The sequence below is a fragment of the Coregonus lavaretus genome (assembly GCF_964263955.1).
Source record: "Coregonus lavaretus genome assembly, contig: HAP1_SCAFFOLD_434, whole genome shotgun sequence".
In the NCBI taxonomy this organism is placed as follows: Eukaryota; Metazoa; Chordata; class Actinopteri; order Salmoniformes; family Salmonidae; genus Coregonus; species Coregonus lavaretus.
In genome coordinates this window covers 127,043-150,697 of record NW_028163652.1, presented here as the reverse complement: position 1 = coordinate 150,697, position 23,655 = coordinate 127,043, and the positions used below count along the sequence as shown (strand labels likewise).

At 44.2% G+C, this 23,655-nt stretch overlaps 1 protein-coding gene across 1 annotated transcript in view; it reads left to right on the top strand.

The window, feature by feature from the left end:
- Nucleotides 1-23,655, top strand: part of LOC311117912 (uncharacterized protein) — a gene marked incomplete at its 3' end in the record, with an annotated part of 102,888 nt that overhangs the window by 37,416 nt on the left and 41,817 nt on the right. The window contains exons 8-10 of the mRNA XM_084192809.1: nt 3,061-3,234; nt 5,161-5,334; nt 5,917-6,090. Of these exons, the coding sequence (XP_084048935.1) occupies nt 3,061-3,234; nt 5,161-5,334; nt 5,917-6,090 (522 nt within the window). The remainder of the gene's footprint in view (nt 1-3,060; nt 3,235-5,160; nt 5,335-5,916; nt 6,091-23,655) is intronic.

The window sequence follows — 23,655 nt, the reverse complement described above, 5'->3', positions numbered from 1 at the left end:
AGTGTTTAGAAACATGTTATCTACTCACTTTGACAGAAGATGAATCCAGTCATCAACCACCATTCAGTTACTATTGGGCAAAACATAACCCAAAACACAACCAAAACAAACTGCAAATGCAACCAACGAGTTTGGAACAAAATACAAAAATGTGAACTACTTTAATACACTATAAGTGAATTGGTCAGAATACTTATGATTTCTTCAAAAAGGGGGACTAGATGCGCAAAGTGCTTTTATTTTTCTAAATGGTGAAACAGAAATGTATGAAAATACCCTCAAATATAAGGTGACATTATATACTGTCACCTCATATGAAACATTTTATCTCAAATCCAAAATGCTGGAGTATAGAGCCACATTTAAAATGTTAGCTTCACTGTCAAAATAGATATGGTGTGGACTGTGTACTCAATACAATCTAAATCTGATACCTCACTGTCTGTCTTTTGATTGATACTGCTTTTTAAACTGCTCTGGTCAGTCTACTCAAATATTTGTACTTTATATTTGTCTCTCTACAAGCAATACTTTGATAATTTGTCATTTCTAATAATGATACATTAATTTATGAATAGATATGGCAGGTTTCAGGACACTGATATATCTGAATATGTTGAAAAAATATACTGCCACTATTTTCACCACCAAATAATAGCAGTGTGGTTTTTATGTGATTTTACTCTTTGCAGGCTGTCAGGCTGTCAAATTACAGTGGGAGATTGTGCTTCTCTGGTCTCAGCTCTGAAGTCAAACCTCTCACACCTGAGAGAGCTTGATCTGAGTAAGAATGACCTGAAGGATTTAGGAGTGAAGCTGCTCTCTGCTGGACTGGGGGATCCCCACTGTAAACTGGAGACTCTGAGGTCAGTATTCCTGTAGTTGGTCAACAAGTGATAACTTTTCACCAGATCCACATGTGTTTACCAGGCACACATAGTCCACACCATATGTGTTTGGACAGTGAACTTTACCGTTTTAAATTTGGTGCTATACTCCAGCATTTTGTATTTGAGATAGAATGTTTCATATTAGGTGACAGTACAGAATGTCACCTTTTATTTGATGTCAATTGTGAGAGGTTAGCATGTTTTGTTGTAGCCTCTGTAACTCTCTCATTCATTATTATTAATGATTCATTCATGATTTTTCTTAATCAAGGCATTATCAGGATTAATTTAGTAGTGTTTAGAAACATGTTATCTACTCACTTAGATAGAAAATTACTCCAGTCATCAACCACCATTCAGTTACTATTGGGCAAAACATAACCCAAAACACAACCAAAACAAACTGCAAATGCAACCAACGAGTTTGGAACAAAATACAAAAATGTGAACTACTTTAATACACTATAAGTGAATTGGTCAGAATACTTATGATTTCTTCAAAAAGGGGGACTAGATGCGCAAAGTGCTTTTATTTTTCTAAATGGTGAAACAGAAATGTATGAAAATACCCTCAAATATAAGGTGACATTATATACTGTCACCTCAAATGAAACATTTTATCTCAAATCCAAAATGCTGGAGTATAGAGCCACATTTAAAATGTTAGCTTCACTGTCAAAATAGATATGGTGTGGACTGTGTACTCAATACAATCTAAATCTGATACCTCACTGTCTGTCTTTTGATTGATACTGCTTTTTAAACTGCTCTGGTCAGTCTACTCAAATATTTGTACTTTATATTTGTCTCTCTACAAGCAATACTTTGATAATTTGTCATTTCTAATAATGATACATTAATTTATGAATAGATATGGCAGGTTTCAGGACACTGATATATCTGAATATGTTGAAAAAATATACTGCCACTATTTTCACCACCAAATAATAGCAGTGTGGTTTTTATGTGATTTTACTCTTTGCAGGCTGTCAGGCTGTCAAATTACAGTGGGAGATTGTGCTTCTCTGGTCTCAGCTCTGAAGTCAAACCTCTCACACCTGAGAGAGCTTGATCTGAGTAAGAATGACCTGAAGGATTTAGGAGTGAAGCTGCTCTCTGCTGGACTGGGGGATCCCCACTGTAAACTGGAGACTCTGAGGTCAGTATTCCTGTAGTTGGTCAACAAGTGATAACTTTTCACCAGATCCACATGTGTTTACCAGGCACACATAGTCCACACCATATGTGTTTGGACTGTGAACTTTACCGTTTTAAATTTGGTGCTATACTCCAGCATTTTGTATTTGAGATAGAATGTTTCATATTAGGTGACAGTACAGAATGTCACCTTTTATTTGATGTCAATTGTGAGAGGTTAGCATGTTTTGTTGTAGCCTCTGTAACTCTCTCATTCATTATTATTAATGATTCATTCATGATTTTTCTTAATCAAGGCATTATCAGGATTAATTTAGTAGTGTTTAGAAACATGTTATCTACTCACTTAGATAGAAAATTACTCCAGTCATCATCCACCATTCAGTTACTATTGGGAAAAACATAACCCAAATCACAACCAAAACAAACTGCAAATGCAACCAACGAGTTTGGAACAAAATGCTAAACTTTGAACAACTTTAATACACTATAAGTGAATTGGTCAGAATACTTATGTCTTCTTCAAATAGGGGGACTAGATGCGCAAAGTGCTTTTATTTTTCTAAATGGTGAAACAGAAATGTATGAAAATACCCTCAAATAAAAGGTGACATTATATACTGTCACCTCATATGAAACTTTTGATCTCAAATCCAAAATGCTGGAGTACAGAGCAACATTTAAAATGTTAGCTTTACTGTCAAAATAGATATGGTGTGGACTGTATACTCAATACAATCTAAATCTGATACCTTCACTGTCTGTCTTTTGATTGATACTGCTTTTAAATTGGTCTGGTCAGTCTACTCAAACATTTGTTCTTTTATATTTTTCTCTCTACAAGCAATATTATGATAATGTGTCATTTCTAAAAATGATACATTCATTTATGAATATATATGGCAGGTTTCAGGACACTGATATATCTGAAAATGTTGAACAAATATATTGCCACTATTTTCACCACCAAAGAATAGCAGTGTGATTTGAAAAATATTTTACTCTTTTGCAGGCTGTCAGGCTGTGGATTCAAAGAGAAAGGCTGTGCTTCTCTGGTCTCAGCTCTGAAGTCAAACCCTTCACACCTGAGAGAGCTGGATCTGAGTAACAATGACCTGAAGGATTCAGGAGTGAAGCTGCTCTCTGCTGGACTGGGGAATCCCCACTGTAAACTGGAGACTCTGAGGTCAGTATTCCTGTAGTTGGTCAACAAGTGATAACTGTTCACCAGATCCACATGTGTTTACCAGGCACACATAGTCCACACCATATGTGTTTGGACAGTGAAGCTTACAGTTTAACATTTGGTGTGAAAAAGTGTTTGCCCCCTTTCTTATTTCTTATTTGTTTGCATGTTTGTCACACTTAAATGTTTCAGATCATCAAACAAATTTAAATATTAGTCAAAGATAACACAAGTAAACACAAAATGCAGTTTTGAAATGAAGGTTGTTATTATTAAGGGAAAACAAAATCCAAACCCACATGGCCCTGTGTGAAAAAGTGATTGCCCCCTACAACCCAATAACTGGTTGGGCCACCCTTAGCAGCAACAACTGCAATCAAACATTTGAATTCCAATGAAGTTTTTACAGCGCTGTGGAGGAATTTTGGCCCACTCATCTTTGCAGAATTGTTGTAATTCAGACACATTGGAGGGTTTTCGAGCATTAACTGCCTTTTTAAGGTCATTCCACAGCATCTCAATAGGATTCAGGTCAGGACTTTGACTAGGCCACTCCAAAGTCTTCATTTTGTTTTTCTTCAGCCATTCAGAGGTGAACTTGCTGGTGTGTTTTGGATCATTGTCCTGCTGCAGAATCCAAGTTTGCTTCAGCTTGAGGTCACAAACAGATGGCCGGACATTCTCCTTCAGGATTTTTTGGTAGACAGCAGAATTCATGGTTCCATTTATCACAGTAAGTCTTCCAGGTCCTGAAGCAGCAAAACAGGTCCAGACCATCACACTACCACCACCATATTTTACTGTTGGTATGATGTTCTTTTTCTGAAATGCGGTGTTACTTTTACGCCAGATGTAATGGGACACACACCTTCCAAAAAGTTCAACTTTTGTCTCGTCAGTCCACAGAGTATTTTCCCAAAGGTCTTGGGGATCATCAAGATGTTTTCTGGCAAAAACGAGATGAGCCTTAATGATTGTTTTGCTCAGCAGTGGTTTTCGTCTTGGAACTCTGCCATGCAGGCCATTTCTGCCCAGTCTCTTTCTTATGGTGGAGTCATGAACACTGACTTTAACTGAGTAAGTGAGGCCTGCAGCTCTTTGGATGTTGTTGTGGGGTCTTTTGTGACCTCTTGGATGAGTCGTCGCTACGCTCTTGGGGTCATTTTGGTCGGCCGGTCACTCCTGGGAAGGTTCACCAATGTTCCATGTTTTCGCCATTTGTGGATAATGGCTCTCACTGTGGTTCGCTGGAGTCCCAAAGCTTTAGAAATGGCTTTATAACCTTTTCCAGACTGATGGATCTCAATTACTTTCTTTCTCATTTGTTCCTGAATTTCTTTGGATCTCGGCATGATGTCTAGCTTTTGAGGATCTTTTGGTCTACTTCACTTTGTCAGGCAGGTCCTTTTTAAGTGATTCCTTGATTGAGAACAGGTGTGGCAGTAATCAGGCCTGGGTGTGGCTAGAGGAATTGAACTCAGGTGTGATAAACCACAGTTGAGTTGTGTTATAACGGGGGGCAAAAAAATTTCACACAGGGGCATGTAGGTTTGGATTTTGTTTTCCCTTAATAATAACAACCTTCATTTCAAAACTGCATTTTCTGTTTACTTGTGTTATCTTTGACTAATATTTAAATTTGTTTGATGATCTGAAACATTTAAGTGTGACAAACATTCAAACAAATAACAAATCAGGAAGGGGACAAACACTTTTTCACACCACTGTATTTGTACTTTTATATTTGTCTCTCTACAAGCAATACTTTGATAATTTGTCATTTCTAATAATGATACATCCATTTATGAATAGATATGGCAGGTTTCAGGACACTGATATATCTGAATATGTTGAATAAATATACTGCCACTATTTTCACCACCAAAGAATAGCAGTGTGGTTTTAATATGATTTGACTCTTTGCAGGCTGTCAGGCTGTCTCGTCACAGAGGAAGGCTGTGCTTCTCTGGTCTCAGCTCTGAAGTCAAACCCCTCACACCTGAGAGAGGTGGATCTAAGTAACAATGACCTGGAGGATTCAGGAGTGAAGCTGCTCTCTGCTGGACTGGGGAATCCCCACTGTAAACTGGAGACTCTGAGGTCAGTAAATGCAACCAACGAGTTTGGAACAAAATGCTAAACTTTGAACAACTTTAATACACTATAAGTGAATTGGTCAGAATACTTATGACTTCTTCAAATGGGGGGACTAGATACATAAAGTGGTTTCATTTCTAAATGTTGAAACATACTTGTATAAAAATACCCTCAAATTAAAGGTGACATTATATACTGTCACCTCATATGAAACATTTGATCTCAAATCCAAAATGCTGGAGTACAGAGCCACATTTAAAATGTTAGCTTCACTGTCAAACTAGATATGGTGTGGACTGAATACTCAATACAATCTAAATCTGATACCTCACTGTCTGTCTTTTGACTGATACTGCTTTTTAAACTGTTCTGGTCATTCAACTCAAATATTTGTCATATACATTTTTCTATCTACAAGCAATACTTTGATAATTTGTCATTTCTAATAATGATACATTCATTTATGAATAGATATGGCAGGTTTCAGGACACTGATATATCTGAACATTTAAAAAAAATATACTGCCACTATTTTCACCACCAAAGAATAGCAGTGTGGTTTTAATATGATTTGACTCTTTGCAGGCTGTCAGGCTGTCTAGTCACAGAGGAAGGCTGTGCTTCTCTGGTCTCAGCTCTGAAGTCAAACCCCTCACACCTGAGAGAGCTGGACCTGAGCTACAATCACCCAGGAGACTCAGGAGTCAGACTGCTCTCTGCTGGACTGGAGGATCCACACTGCAGACTGGAGAAACTCAAGTATGTAGAGGGTTTATGTCAATGTTCATATCAGACATGTTGGAGTTATCAGGCTAGTTAAGACATACATTCTGACCACCACTTGGACTAAGTTATATAAAGACTGTGTGTGTGTGTGTGTGTGTGTGTGTGTGACCAGTGTGTGTGTGTGTGTGTGTGTGTGTGTGTGTGTGTGTGTGTGTCCATTGTGTGTGTGTGTGTGTGTGTGTGTGTGTGTCCAATGTGTGTATGTGGGTCCTTTGTGTGTGTGTGTGTGTGTGTGTGTGTGTGTGTGTGTGGGTCCTGTGTGTATGTATGTGGGTGTGTGTGTGTGTGTGTCCAGTGTGTGTGTGTGTGTGTGGGTCCAGTGTGTGTGTGTTTGTCCTGTGTGTGTGTGTGTCCAGTGTGTGTGTGTGTGTGTGTGTGTGTGTCCAGTGTGTGTGTGTGTGTGTGTGTGTGTCCAATGTGTGTATGTGGGTCCTTTGTGTGTGTGTGTGTGTGTGTGTGTGTGTGTGTGTGTGTGTGTGTGTGTGTGTGTGTGTGTGTGTGTGTGTGTGTGTGTGTGTGTGTGTGTGGGGGTCCTGTGTGTATGTATGTGGGTGTGTGTGTGTGTGTGTGTGTCCAGTGTGTGTGTGTGTGTGTGTGTGTGTGTGTGTGTGTGTGGGTCCAGTGTGTGTGTGTTTGTCCAGTGTGTGTGTGTGTGTCCAGTGTGTGTGTGTGTGTGTGGGTCCAGTGTGTGTGTGTTTGTCCAGTGTGTGTGTGTTTCCAGTGTGTGTGTGTTTGTCCAGTGTGTGTGTGTCCAGTGTGTGTCTGTACAGTACACACACTGGACAAACACACAAACACTGGACACACACACACACTGGACAAACACACACACACACACACACACTCTGGACACACACACACACACACTGGACACAAACAGACACAAACACTGGACACACACAAAAACACACACACAAACACTGGACACGCACACACACACACTGGGGTCACACACACACACACACATACACACACACACACACACACACACACACACACACACACACACACACACACACTGGACATGCACTCACTCACAATGGACACACACTGGACACACACACACACACACTGGACACACAATGGACACACACACACAAACACTGGACACACAAACACTGAACACACACACACACACACACTGGACACACACACACACACAAGAAGAAAACACACACTGGACACACACACACTGGACACACACACACACACACACACACACACACACACACACACACACACACACACACACACACACACATGCTGGACACACACACACACTGGACACACACACACACACACTGGACAGACACACACACACACACACACACACACACACACACACACACACACACACACACACACACACACACACACACACACTGGACACGCACTCACTCAAAATGGACACACACTGGACACACACACACACACAAAAAGGAAACACACACTGGACACACACACACTGGACACACACACACACACACGCTTGACACATGCCCACAAAGGACACACACACACACACACACTGGACACACACACACTGGCCTCACACAAAAAACGTTAACACACACAGAGTTATACAGTGGGGAAAAAAATTATTTACTCAGCCACCAATTGTGCAAGTTCTCCCACTTAAAAAGATGAGAGAGAACTGTAATTTGCATCATAGGTACACGTCAACTATGACAGACAAATTGAGAAAAAAAATTCCAGAAAATCACATTGTAGGATTTTTTATGAATTTATTTGCAAATTATGGTGGAAAATAAGTATTTGGTCACCTACAAACAAGCAAAATTTCTGGCTCTCACAAACCTGTAACTTCTTCTTCAAGAGGCTCCTCTGTCCTCCACTCGTTGCCTGTATTAATGGCACCTGTTTGAACTTGTTATCAGTATAAAAGACATCTGTCCACAACCTCAAACAGTCACACTCCAAACTCCACTATGGCCAAGACCAAAGAGCTGTCAAAGGACACCAGAAACAAAATTGTAGACCTGCACCAGGCTGGGAAGACTGGATCTGCAATAGGTAAGCAGCTTGGTTTGAAGAAATCAACTGTGGGAGCAATTATTAGGAAATGTAAGACATACAAGACCACTGATAATCTCCCTCGATCTGGGGCTCCTCGCAAGATCTCACCCCGTGGGGTCAAAATGATCACAAGAACGGTGAGCAAAAATCCAAGAACCACACGGGGGGACCTAGTGAATGACCTGCAGAGAGCTGGGACCAAAGTAACAAAGCCTACCATCAGTAACACACTACGCCGCCAGGGACTCAAATCCTGCAGTGCCAGACGTGTCCCCCTGCTTAAGCCAGTACATGTCCAGGCCCATGTGAAGTTTGCTAGAGTGCATTTGGATGATCCAGAAGAGGATTGGGAGAATGTCTTAAGGTCAGATGAAACAAAAATATAACTTTTTGGTAAAAACTCAACTCGTCGTGTTTGGAGGACAAAGAATGCTGAGTTGCATCCAAAGAACACCATACCTACTGCGAAGCATGGGGGTGGAAACATCATGCTTTGGGGCTGTTTTTCTGCAAAGGGACCAGGACGACTGATCCGTGTAAAGGAAAGAATGAATGGGGCCATGTATCGTGAGATTTTGAGTGAAAACCTCCTTCCATCAGCAAGGGCATTGAAGATGAAACGTGGCTGGATCTTTCATCATGACAATGATCCCAAACACACCGCCCGCGCAACGAAGGAGTGGCTTCGTAAGAAACATTTCAAGGTCCTGGAGTGGCCTAGCCAGTCTCCAGATCTCAACCCCATAGAAAATCTTTGGAGGGAGTTGAAAGTCCGTGTTGCCCAGCGACAGCCCCAAAACATCACCGCTCTAGAGGAGATCTGCATGGAGGAATGGGCCAAAATACCAGCAACAGTGTGTGAAAACCTTGTGAAGACTTACAGAAAACGTTTGACCTGTGTCATTGCCAACAAAGGGTATATAACAAAGTATTGAGAAACTTTTGTTATTGACCAAATACTAATTTTCCACCATAATTTGCAAATAAATTCATTAAAAATCCTACAATGTTGTTTTCTGGATTTTTTTTCTTCTCATTTTGTCTGTCATAGTTAACGTGTACCTATGATGAAAATTACAGGCGTCTCTCATCTTTTTAAGTGGGAGAACTTGCACAATTGGTGGCTGACTAAATACTTGTTTTCCCCACTGTATATGCTGACTGTGTGTGAGTGTGTGTGTGTGTGTGTGTGTGTGTGTGTGTGTGTGTGTGTGTGTGTGTGTGTGTGTGTGTGTGTGTGTGTGTGTGTGTGTGTGTGAGTGAGTTCAGGTGTATCCCTCAATAACTGTCTGTTCTTCTGCTTACCGCTACAGTGTGGAACATGGTGGAGAGAACACAATGAAACCTGGAGATAGAAAATGTGAGTGTTGACTGCTGTGAAGAATATGACTAAGAATAAGTCTTAATTCAAGTGAAGTCAAAGTCAAAGACCACCATCATTACTTACTTGGTCATATTAAATATCAGCTGTAGTTCTACAGAAGCAGAAATCAGGGACACCAAAATTTACAAAGAGTTGCTTTGACAATATGTGTGTCTGTGTGTGTGTGTGTGTGGCGTGTTCCTGTTACATTAGAAATGTGTGTGTGTGTTCAGGGTGTGTGTGTGTTCAGGATGTGTGTGTGTGTTTGTTCAGGATGTGTGTGTGTGTGTTTGTTCAGGATGTGTGTGACGTGTTCGTGTTACTTTAGAAATGTGTGTGTTCAGGGTGTGTGTTTGTGTTCAGGGTGTGTGTGTTCAGTATGTGAGTGTGAGTGTGTATCCGGTGTGTGTGTTCAGGATGTGTGTGTGTTCAGTGTGTTCAGTGTGTGTGTGTGTGTGTGTGTGTGTGTGTGTGTGTTTGTTCAGTGTGTGTGTGTGTTCAGTGTGTGAGTGTGTTCAGTGTGTGTGTGTGTTCAGTGTGTTTGTGTGTTCAGGATGATGATGATTTCTAATATTGTGTCTGGTTTCATCCATCAGATGTCTATGATCTCACACTGGACCTAAACACAGTAAACAGATTCCTCTCTCTGTCTGAGGAGAACAGAAAGGTGACATGGAGGGAAGAGGAGCAGCCGTATCCTGATCACCCAGAGAGATTTGAGGTCTATAGACAGGTGCTATGTAGAGAGGGTCTGACTGGGCGCTGTTACTGGGAAGTAGAGTGGAGTGGGGGAGGGGCTGGTATAGGAGTGGCATATAAAGGAATCAGCAGGAGAGGAGGGGGTAGTGACTGTTGGCTTGGATACAATGACAACTCCTGGAGTCTGTTCTGCTCTGACAACAGTTACTCTGCCTGTCACAATAATAAGTCCACTACCATAGACGTCCCCTCCTCCGGCTCCCACAGAGTAGGAGTGTATCTGGACTGGCCAGCCGGCACTCTGTCCTTCTACAGAGTCTCCTCTGACACACTGACCCACCTGAACACATTCCACTCCACATTCACTGAGCCCCTATATCCAGGGTTTGGGGTTTATGGTGACTCCTCAGTGTCCCTGTAAATAATAACCATGGTAACACTGACACACACACACACACATTGGACACACACACTGAACACACACAAACTGGACACACACACACACACTGAACACACTGCACACACACACACACACACACACACACACACACACACACACACACACACACACACACACACACACACTGGACACACACACACTGGACACACACACACACTGAACACACTGCACACACACACACACACACACACACCCACACACACACACACACACACACACTGGACACACACTCTGAACACACACAAACACACACACACAATGGACACAAACACACACACAGGACACACATACACACACACACAATGAACACACACACACTGAACACACACAGACACACACACTGAACACACACACACTGAACACACACACACACACTGAACACACACACACGGGACACACACACACACACACTGGACACACACACACACACTGAACACACTGAACACACACACACACACACACTGGACACAAACACACCAACACACTGGACACACACACACTGGACACAAACTCTGAACACACACACACACACACACTGGACACAAACACACACAAAGGACACACACACACACACACACACACACAATGAACACACACACACTGAACACACACAGACGCACACACTGAACACACACATACTGAACACACACACACACACACACACACACACACACACACACACACTGAACACACACACACTGAGCACACACACACTGAACACACACACGGGACACACACACACACACACTGGACACACACACACACACTGGACACACACACACACACACACTGGACACACACACACTGACACACACAAACAAACTGGGAACACACACATTGGCCACACACACACTGAACATACACACTCTAGACACATACGCACACACAAACACACACACACACACTGGATACACACACACACACACTGGACACACACGTACACTGGACAAACACACCGGACACACACACACACGGACACACACACACACCGGACACACACACACACCGGACACACACACACACACACCGGACACACTCACACTGGACACACACACACAAACACACTGGACACACACACACACACACACACACAATGGAGACACACACACTGGACACACACAACCTGGACACACACACACCGGACACACACACACACCGGACACAAACACACACCGGACACTCACACACACACCAGACACACACACACACCGGACACACACACAGGGTACACACACACACACAAATACACACTGGGCACACACAGACACACTGGACACATACACATGCTGGACACACAAACACTGGACACACACACATTGGGTACACACACACACACACTGGACACACTAGCACACACTGGACACACACACACATGCTGGACACACAAACACTGGACACACACTGGACACACACACACACACACATACAAACACTGGACACACACACACACACACACACACACACACACTGGACACACACACACACACACACACACTGGACACACACACACACACACACACACTGGACACACACACACACACACTGGACACACACACACATGCTGGACACACAAACACTGGACACACACTGGACACACACACACACACACACATACAAACACTGGACACACACACACACACACACACACTGGACACACACACACACACACTGGACACACACACACACACGCTGCACACACACTCACACATCTTCCTATAATAGTGAGGACCTTGACACAGGACCTTCAAATGTTGACCATAATTTCTGATAGAATTGGGAACAAACAGACACCTCATTCCAGCACTAAGTGTCCAACAAACACAGACACTTCAAAACCTGATAAACTCCAATGAACAAATAGACATGCAGGGCACCAGTCTAGTGAGGACCAGTGGTTGCTAGGCAGTTTCTGGATCCCAGGTTCCAGAACAGCTTCTATCCCAGTTCTATCTGCCTGTTAAATCAAGCAACCTAAACTGCTTTCATCAGACTTTTAGAACATGACTGAATTTTTTTTCCTTTTATGATATTTTACCACTTTGCATTTTTTATTGATGTTCTTATGATATATTTTACTGTTTGTGTGTACGTACCACAGGAGGTTGGTGGGACCTTAGTTGGGGAGGACAGGCTTGTAATGGCTGGAGCGGTTTGAGTGGAATGGTATCAAATACATCAAATACATGGTTTCCATGGTTTCCATGTGTTTGATGCCATTTAATTGGCTCCGTTCCAGCGATTATTATGAGCCGTCCTCCCCTCAGCAGCCTCCACTGGTATGTATTGTCCTATATGATCTCCAACAAGGAATTACAATGTATGTATTACTTTTAATACCTGCAAATGGCAAATAAACTACTTGAACTCCTTATGAGTGTCTGCAGCCGACTAGGCTGTTGCCGTCTGACAAGATGCCATCTGACATTACAGGAATATTCTGCAGATGTTGATGAATCCACCCAAAACAACATGTAGTCTTTCCACTAGACTCCCATGAAGTAATAGTGGGACGTTATGAGTTGACGTTAAGGTAACATACTCAGAACAGACTGCACTTTGTTGATACTGTTTTAGATGTTACATTTACATTGACATCATTTAGCAGACGCTCTTATCCAGAGACACTTACAAACTGGGGCATTCAACATATGATAGCCAGTGGGACAACCACAGGTGGGGGGGGGGGGGGGGGGGGTAGAAGGATTACTTTTATACTATTCCAGGTATTCCTTAAAGAGGTGGGGTTTCAAGTGTCTCCGGAAGGTGGTCAGTGACTCCGCTGTCCTGGCATCGTGGGGGAGCTTGTTCCACCAATGGGGTGCCAGAGCAGCGAATAGCTTTGACTGGGCTGAGCGGGAACTGTGCTTCCGTAGAGGTAGGGGGGCTAGCAGGCCAGAGGTGGATGAACGTAGTGCCCTCGTTTGGGTGTAGGGTCTGATCAGAGCCTGAAGGTAAGGAGGTGGCGTTCCCCTCACAGCTCCGTAGGCAATCACCATGGTCTTGTAGTAGATGCGAGCCTCAACTGGAAGCCAGTGGAGTGTTCGGAGGAGCGGGGTGACATGAGAGAACTTGGGAAGGTTGAACACCAGACGGGCTGCAGCGTTCTGGATAAGTTGTAGATGTATCCTCTGTTTAAACATTGAAACTATATGGACATATGCTCCATAATTGTACTATTGTGCATGGATATATTGTACTTTTCATAATAAAAAGCATGTTAATTGTCAAAACAATTTCGTTATCGATTTCACATTGTCCTCTCCCAGTCACAGGTTGACTTTTGTCATGAATCTTGCCCTGGAGGCAGAACTGCGCGATTTCCTCTAGATATGACAGCTGCACAGTCAAAATTGGCTATATCGTAAACATTTGTGGAAAATAATTGTGTTTTATGGTCTTAATTTAAGGTAAGGATTAGCAGTGAGTTTAAGGTTAGCATTAAAATCAGATATTATTACTTTATGCCTGTGCCAGCTAGTGACCACTTTGCAGAACTGCCTCCAGGGCAAGATTCATGACAATAAATGCCAACCTGCCTCCCAGTCATCCCCTCCCTATCTCTACAAGGCTGCAGAACATGCAAGCTAGTGATGCGGGGGTTGTCTCATAACCCACAGTCCCCAGGCGGGTGGGTGGCAGGCAGGTTCAATACAGAGAAAACAATAGACTACATAAGAAAATCCATCAATGGATCATTATTGTGCAATTTACACTAAGTGGACAAAACATTAAGGACACCTGCTCTTTCCATGACAGACTGAGCAGGTGAATCCAGGTGAAAGCTATGATCCCTTATTGATGTCACTTGTAGATGAAGGGGACGGGACAGGTTAAAGAAGGATTTGTAAGCCTGGAGACAATTGAGACATGGATTGTGTGTGTGTGCCATTCAGAGGGTGAATGGGCAAGACAAAATATTGAAGTGCCTTTGAACGGGGTATGGTAGTAGGTGCCAGGCACACCGGTTTCTGTCAAGAACTGCAACACTGCTGGGTTTTTCACGCTCATGGTCTACCAACCAAAGGACATCCAGCCAACTTGACACAACTGTGGGAAGCATTGGAGTCAACATGGGCCAGCATCCCTGTGGAACGCTTTCAACACCTTGTAGAGTCCATGCCCTGACGAATTGAGGCTGTTCTGAGGGCAAAAGTGGGGAGGTAACTCCATATTAGGAAGGTGTTTGATATAACGTCTTTTGATACAGTATTTTATTAATGTCTTTAAAGTCATCAGCTGTAGGTGAGAGAGAGGAGAAGGACACGCCATGTGTTGTGTCGGTCACGGATGGGGGGCCAGAAGGTCGGCGTGCCAAGATAGATTAGGGGCCACTGTTGCTAATCTTAGAAAGAGTACGTGATGGAATGGCCTGGCTAGGGTGCCACACGATACTATGTATGGGGATCCTATTGTAGGAGATGAGTGACACTCAATAATGGTTGGCAACTGTGGGATGGAAGTAGCTCAGAGAGCATTATATAAACTGAGAGGTTTTCTATGGAAGTCATTCAGATGACAAGAGGCTACGCCCGTACCGCTTGTCATTGAATTCAGTACTGTAACCATTAAATAACAATGAATCAACTCTCCATCTAAGTGGTCGACTACTCTCTTACATTGTCCTCTCCCAGTCACAGGTTGACTTTTGTCATGAATCTTGCCCTGGAGGCAGAACTGCGCGATTTCCTCTAGATATGACAGCTGCACAGTCAAAATTGGCTATATCGTAAACATTTGTGGAAAATAATTGTGTTTTATGGTCTTAATTTAAGGTAAGGATTAGCAGTGAGTTTAAGGTTAGCATTAAAATCAGATATTATTACTTTATGCCTGTGCCAGCTAGTGACCACTTTGCAGAACTGCCTCCAGGGCAAGATTCATGACAATAAATGCCAACCTGCCTCCCAGTCATCCCCTCCCTATCTCTACAAGGCTGCAGAACATGCAAGCTAGTGATGCGGGGGTTGTCTCATAACCCACAGTCCCCAGGCGGGTGGGTGGCAGGCAGGTTCAATACAGAGAAAACAATAGACTACATAAGAAAATCCATCAATGGATCATTATTGTGCAATTTACACTAAGTGGACAAAACATTAAGGACACCTGCTCTTTCCATGACAGACTGAGCAGGTGAATCCAGGTGAAAGCTATGATCCCTTATTGATGTCACTTGTAGATGAAGGGGACGGGACAGGTTAAAGAAGGATTTGTAAGCCTGGAGACAATTGAGACATGGATTGTGTGTGTGTGCCATTCAGAGGGTGAATGGGCAAGACAAAATATTGAAGTGCCTTTGAACGGGGTATGGTAGTAGGTGCCAGGCACACCGGTTTCTGTCAAGAACTGCAACACTGCTGGGTTTTTCACGCTCATGGTCTACCAACCAAAGGACATCCAGCCAACTTGACACAACTGTGGGAAGCATTGGAGTCAACATGGGCCAGCATCCCTGTGGAACGCTTTCAACACCTTGTAGAGTCCATGCCCTGACGAATTGAGGCTGTTCTGAGGGCAAAAGTGGGGAGGTAACTCCATATTAGGAAGGTGTTTGATATAACGTCTTTTGATACAGTATTTTATTAATGTCTTTAAAGTCATCAGCTGTAGGTGAGAGAGAGGAGAAGGACACGCCATGTGTTGTGTCGGTCACGGATGGGGGGCCAGAAGGTCGGCGTGCCAAGATAGATTAGGGGCCACTGTTGCTAATCTTAGAAAGAGTACGTGATGGAATGGCCTGGCTAGGGTGCCACACGATACTATGTATGGGGATCCTATTGTAGGAGATGAGTGACACTCAATAATGGTTGGCAACTGTGGGATGGAAGTAGCTCAGAGAGCATTATATAAACTGAGAGGTTTTCTATGGAAGTCATTCAGATGACAAGAGGCTACGCCCGTACCGCTTGTCATTGAATTCAGTACTGTAACCATTAAATAACAATGAATCAACTCTCCATCTAAGTGGTCGACTACTCTCTTACATCCTGAAGTACGAGATACCAGAGAAACTGGTCATCTTCCATAGAAAACCTCTCAGTTTATATAATGCTCTCTCTGGGGAGGCAGTGGGGAGGGGGGTGTTTCTCTGGGGAAGCAGTGGGGAGGGGGGGTTTCTCTGGGGAAGCAGTGGGGAGGGAGGGGCGTTTCTCTGGGGAAGCAGTGGGGAGGGGGGTGTTTCTCTGGGGAAGCAGTAAGGAGGGGGGGTTTCTCTGGGGAAGCAGTGGGGAGGGAGGGTTTCTCTGGGGAAGCAGTGGGGAGGGGGGTGTTTCTCTGGGGAAGCAGTAAGGAGGGGGGGTTTCTCTGGGGAAGCAGTGGGGAGGGAGGGGCGTTTCTCTGGGGAAGCAGTGTGTGTCGGAGGGGGGGGGGGGTTCTCTGGGGAAGCAGAGGGGAGGGGGGGGGTTTCTCTGGGGAAGCAGAGGGGAGGGGGGGGGGTTTCTCTGGGGAAGCAGTGGGGGGGGGGTTTCTCTGGGGAAGCAGTGGGGATGGGGGGGGTTCTCTGGGGAAGCAGTGGGGAGGGGGGGTTTCTCTGGGGAAGCAGTGGGGAGGGATTTCTCTAGGGAAGCAGTGGGGAGGGGGGGTTTCTCTGGGGAAGCAGTGGGGAGGGGGGTGTTTCTCTGGGGAAGCAGTAAGGAGGGGGGGTTTCTCTGGGGAAGCAGTGGGGAGGGAGGGGCGTTTCTCTGGGGAAGCAGTGTGTGTCGGAGGGGGGGGGGGGGTTCTCTGGGGAAGCAGAGGGGAGGGGGGGGGTTTCTCTGGGGAAGCAGAGGGGAGGGGGGGGGGGTTTCTCTGGGGAAGCAGTGGGGGGGGGGTTTCTCTGGGGAAGCAGTGGGGATGGGGGGGGTTCTCTGGGGAAGCAGTGGGGAGGGGGGGTTTCTCTGGGGAAGCAGTGGGGAGGGGGTTCTCTAGGGAAGCAGTGGGGAGGGGGGGTTCTCTGGGGAAGCAGTGGGGAGGGGGGGTTCTCTAGGGAAGCAGTGGGGAGGGAGGGTTTCTCTGGGGAAGCAGTGGGGGGGGGGGGGGGGTCTCTAGGGAAGCAGTGGGGAGGGAGGGTTTCTCTGGGGAAGCAGTGGGGAGGGGGGGTTTCTCTGTGGAAGAAGTGGGGAGGGGGGGTTTCTCTGGGGAAGCAGTGGGGAGGGGGTTCTCTAGGGAAGCAGTGGGGAGGGGGGGGTTCTCTAGGGAAGCAGTGGGGAGGGGGGGTTTCTCTGGGGAAGCAGTGGGGAGGGGGGTTCTCTGGGGAAGCAGTGGGGAGGGGGGGTTTCTCTGGGGAAGCAGTGGGGAGGGGGGGGTTCTCTAGGGTCTGTTACTGTGTTTTGTTTTCTGCTGCCAGACAAGTTTTATTTTAATTTGTACATGCTTAAGATGTTTTATTTGAAATGCTCTTGGATATAAATGTCACGAAACGATCTTGGGAATCAGTCAGATGTTAAAGGTGTCACATTAGTCTCGTAGAATGTGCACGGTCAAGGGCACTCGCGTAAAAGGGGTATGGTATTTAAGCACTTGAAATCACTTGGTGCTGACATCATTTTCCTGCAAGAAACACACATAAAAGCCACGGTGCAGCGGCATCTGAGATCCAACTGGATTCCTCAAATTAATCAATCACCCTTCTCCTCCAAAGCTAGAGGTGTTGCTATTCTCTTTGGTAAAAACCTCCCTTTTCAACTCTCCTCCATGTCCACAAATCCAGGAATCTAGTGGACATCTGGGGACTGCAACATTCCACAGACAGACTACTCATTCATCTCTTAATAATCTAATCTAATCCAGGAATCTAGTGGACATCTGGAGACTGCAACATCCCACAGACAGACTACTAATTCATCTCTTAATAATCTAATCTAATCCAGGAATCTAGTGGACATCTGGGGACTGCAACATCCCACAGACAGACTACTCATTCATCTCTTAATAATCTAATCTAATCCAGGAATCTATTGGACATCTGGAGACTGCAACATCCCACAGACAGACTACTCATTCATCTCTTAATAATCTAATCTAATCCAGGAATCTAGTGGACATCTGGAGACTGCAACATCCCACAGACAGACTACTCATTCACAGAGATCTCTACTGGTCATCTCAAGGAGACCTGGGGTAAAGAGTATTTTTCTCCAACTACACAGAGGCCTCTACTGGTCATCTCAAGGAGACCTGGGGGTAAAGAGTATTTTTCTCCAACTACACAGAGGCCTCTACTGGTCATCTCAAGGAGACCTGGGGGTAAAGAGTATTTTTCTCCAACTACACAGAGGCCTCTCTACTGGTTGAATAATAATGAAGCTAGGTGAATTCAATTCAAATAATATAGCTAGTAACTTCAAAATACTTACAGCTGAAATACACTGCCCTTTTCTTTGTGAACATGGTGAGATGGAGGAAGCTGCATCCACATGTAGAGTTGTGGGGGAGAGGACAAGTTTCCCAAATAGACACTGGCTTTGGATCAGGTTTAAATTCCCCCCACTAATGATCCTTGTTAGGTTTGCGGGAGGGGAAGCTGATCCTAGATCTGTATCTAGGGGAAACTTCACCCCAGCAAAGAGAGATGGGGGAAGAGGAGGAGAGAGAGCGTTGCTCTCAGGATTGACAGATCACGTACGACATCTACCAGTAGGAAATTGGTGTCAGAATATAATATCTGACCTTTAGCAGTTCTAATGTCTTCATTTGCTCCATTTCATTAGTCTTGTTGATTGATTGCTGACATCTATTTTCACAGGTGAGATGGTGTTGATGAAGAGCATCCATCCGTTTTAGTACTGCATTAATAGTAATGCATTCATAGACATATAGTTGATACTGGTGGTCCTACCCATCCCCCACTTCACTCCATTAACCCTACACTTGCTGCTCACATGGTGGTTTGTCTAAATGTATCTGACTTTAGGTCAGTTTTTAAGGTTCAGAAGGTAAAGATTGTGTTAGGCTGTGTCAGGAGCACTAGTGGTAGTGCTGCCGCTCCCAGATCACACATTGCCCTATATAAGTATATACTGTAGCAAGCTGAACCCAACACCTACCAATTACCACCTTCTGATCTCTTGGTGTAATGGATAAGGTGTTGGCTTGATAGTCGCTAGACCCGGGTTCGAGTCCCGGTTGGAGCTATCCCTTAATTCGTTACATTGGTGTCAGAAGTGGGATAGTGCCTGTGAGGCCATCAAAGAGGCATGTACACGTGAGAGACTTGCTATAAAGAAGTGTGGGGGAATGCTCTCCCCAAGGAAGGGGGTAATGTAGCGACCTTAATCCAACACCTAGCCACAACATCGAGAGGTTCGGACCTCTTGGCGTAGCGCTTGTTGTGTTCTGACTTCTAAACATGAAATAGACTTATTCATGTCACTGAGGGAGAGAGGGGAATGTATAATGTTTCCATTCTGTCAGGATATGTTATTGTTAGCCATCAGGGATCCTATTGGAGGAGAAGAGACACAGTCTGGTACAAGTCAACATGACAGCCGTGAGTTGGGGAGGAGTGAGCAATTTGGGCAGAGGTCAGGTTAGATGAAGTGAGGAAGAACATACATCACTAATCTTCTGGATAGCAACAGAGGTGTATTGGCTGTTCAGATGTGGAAGGAGGGGCTCAGCATAGGAGAAAGGGTTCAATACCAGTGCTTGTGTGAATATGTTCTTTGTCTTATGCAGCTGTATGATCCAATGGGTGAATAAACTTGGTTTGAGCTTTACTAAACGTCCCTGAGTTTTACTAGGTTCATTTAGAACCTAACACGCTTAAGGTGTTGGCTTGACAGTTGATGGACCCAGGTTCAAAACCCGTTTGGGGCTACCCCCTGAATTCACTACAATATATTTCTTTGCCTACGGGCAGGGAGACCCGGGTTTGAGACGAATGGGGCATTACACCGTTGCTGTTTGCTAAAAAACACTACATTGGTGGAAGCAGTGGAATGGTGCATTGGGAGAGGTGTGCACATTTCATGGGCGGGATCTGTACCCAGGTGTCCTATGGGAAAAACCAGTGTCTTGACCATTAGACCAAGAGGTAATGCCCTCTTGACCTGAGGGTGACACTGATTTTGAAGTTGAAGGCAGGACTACCTCATTACCAGATCATGAGACAGACTCATGTTTTCTCCACACATGGGATAGTGTAAAAGGAACTTAGCCTAGGAAGCCCATGCTAGAAGTGTTAGGAGGTGGAAGTTAGAGAATTAGTCCAGTAACTGAAAGGTCACTGGTTTGAGTCCTGAGCCAGACAACAAAACGTGGGATTGGATCTGAACTGGCAGATCTGTGACCAACCCCCTTCAGAAAGACAGATTCCCTTTGTTCCCTGTAACATGGACTAATAAAGTTGTACTGTACTGTGCTGTGCTGCACTTTATTGAACAGAACCTGAGAGTCCAGCATGTCAGGGGATGGGGTGGGGGGTGAGAGCAGCAGTGGGGGATGGGTAGCTAGTCCTTGATTGGCTGTAGACCTGGGAGCCACAACTGCCAAGAGAAATTCAATCTACCGTTTTTATCAGCCAAGCCAACATAATGTTTTACACACCATTTTTGTGGACTGTTAATGTTTATATTTAAAATCAACACTGAGCTTTTCATGTTATAATCTGTTATTTATCAAATCTGAAAGTAAGATATTGAAACCATATACAATATGCACTAGACATGGTTGTAATGAAAACCTGGGACACTCCTATAGACCTATGGAATTGTGAGGAGGGGAAATGATGTATTTCTGAAAGATATCAAGTAATTTAGGATTTGAAGTCAATTCTTGCGTGGGAAACTGCAGTCTGGTTTGTTTGTCTGAGTGAACAGAGCAGTTGGGGGAAGGGAATACACATACAATGTTTCAATCTCCAACTGTCTTGTTTCACAGACTCCTGTGAGAGAGAATATAGTAGACGGTTGCTGTCAAAAAGTGATTGGTGAGTTTTCCTGTGTCCTGTGTTTATGACCTTTTAAGGACATCCTGTCCGGACGTTCTCTTCACTATTTAGGGTGTGCTTATGTAACTTGATAGTGCAGCTGTTTCTTTGAAGTAAAGCACATTGATGAGGAATATATGATCTATTATGCTGTGAGAGAAAGTGCACATATTTACCTGATTTGTTAAATATTAATAGTTAACAATGAATATGCTTAACAAAAGTAGAGACATTTCTTAACTACCAATGCTGTGCTTTTGGTAAGGATGGTTCCCTCTAGCTCCCTGCAGCTGGTCTGGGCGTGTAGTCAAGGACATGGGATAGAGATCAACTGGAGGAACAGGTAGACCTGGTAGCTCCCTGCAGCTGGTCTGGGCGTGTAGTCAAGGACATGGGATAGAGATCAACTGGAGGAACAGGTAGACCTGGTAGCTCCCTGCAGCTGGTCTGGGCGTGTAGTCAAGGACATGGGATAGAGATCAACTGGAGGAACAGGTAGACCTGGTAGCTCCCTGCAGCTGGTCTGGGCGTGTAGTCAAGGACATGGGATAGAGATCAACTGGAGGAACAGGTAGACCTGGATTGTTTCAATTTCTCGTTGCTTCCACACAGCCACAAGAAGAAAACATGGTGGCTCCTGATCTGCCAGGGAGGGGGGTGTGCTTGGATGAAAAACAGAGATCGTTTTGGACAATTTGCAGAACTTATGAAGAGCGATACAAATCCTGTTGAGTCTGTATTAACTTCTGCCTGCAATTGCATAACTAAGGATATTTTACAAATACTCAGAAGCCGTTGTCTGTGTCATTTTCTAAAGTTGAAAGTTTGTTTAAGAATAAGAGAATATCAGCACTGTGCAAAGAACCCTCTACAACATGTTTGAAATAAAACGTAATGGCCTGGTGATTGATGTGTCGTGTACTGACCTAGTTGAACTTCAAGTTTGAACTGTTTGAAAAATGTGAAACAGTTGGGAATTTTTGTAGTGAACTTAATGGAGCTGCTGTGTAGTGAGCTTGTGACCCCTTGTAGAATGAAAAAGTAATTTCTGGGTAGGTCTGCCTGAGTATAAGTAAGTGTTAGACTGGTCCTGTGAACACTACGAGCGACAAGAAACCTCAAGAGAGATCAACCACAGAAAACTCCAGAAAACACGTCTCCTAGACCAATTCTAGGTGTGTTGTGTCCTTCATGTCTGGGCCACAAGGACAAAACCATCGATGCCATTCTTTGTGATGCACCTGATTGTTTTAATGGTGGGATTGATATAAGTGGAGGCCATATGGGTTACATTTTCCAACTGGACGATTCAACAGTGAAGATTTTCACACACAGCTGTCTCAATAACCATGAAATGCATGCCAAACCAAGTCTCTACTCAACAGTACCACTGCGTCCACCTAGTGGATGTTCAGTTACATCACAGTTATTGAAAAATTACTAGTCAATTGATTATAATAATAATAATAATATGCCATTTAGCAGACGCTTTTATCCAAAGCGACTTACAGTCATGCGTGCATACATTTTTGTGTATGGGTGGTCCCGGGGATCGAACCCACTACCTTGGCGTTACAAGCGCCGTGCTCTACCAGCTGAGCTACAGAGGACCACATTATGTGTGTGTCTGTGTGTGTGTGTGTGTGTGTGTGTGTGTGTGTGTGTGTGTGTGTGTGTGTGTGTGTGTGTGTGTGTGTGTGTGTGTGTGTGTGTGTGTGTGTGTGTGTGTGTGTGTGTGTGTGTGTGTGTGTGTGTGTGTGTGTGTGTGTGTGTGTGTGTGTGTGTGTGTGTGTGTGTGTGTGTGTGTGTGTGTGTGTGTGTGTGTGTGTGTGTGTGTGTGTGTGTGTGTGTGTGTGTGTGTGTGTGTATCTAGAATGTTAGTATAATATTATATATGTTATATATATAATCTACCTACATATGTATTTATCCTACTGTTTTTACCAAACAAATTTCTATTTTATGTGAAGTGTCTAATCAAGAGTGGACCACTGGCTCCACCTAGTGGATGTTCAGTTACATCACAGTTGTAGAAATAAATTACCTAGCACGTTAGTATACTATTCTATATCCCTC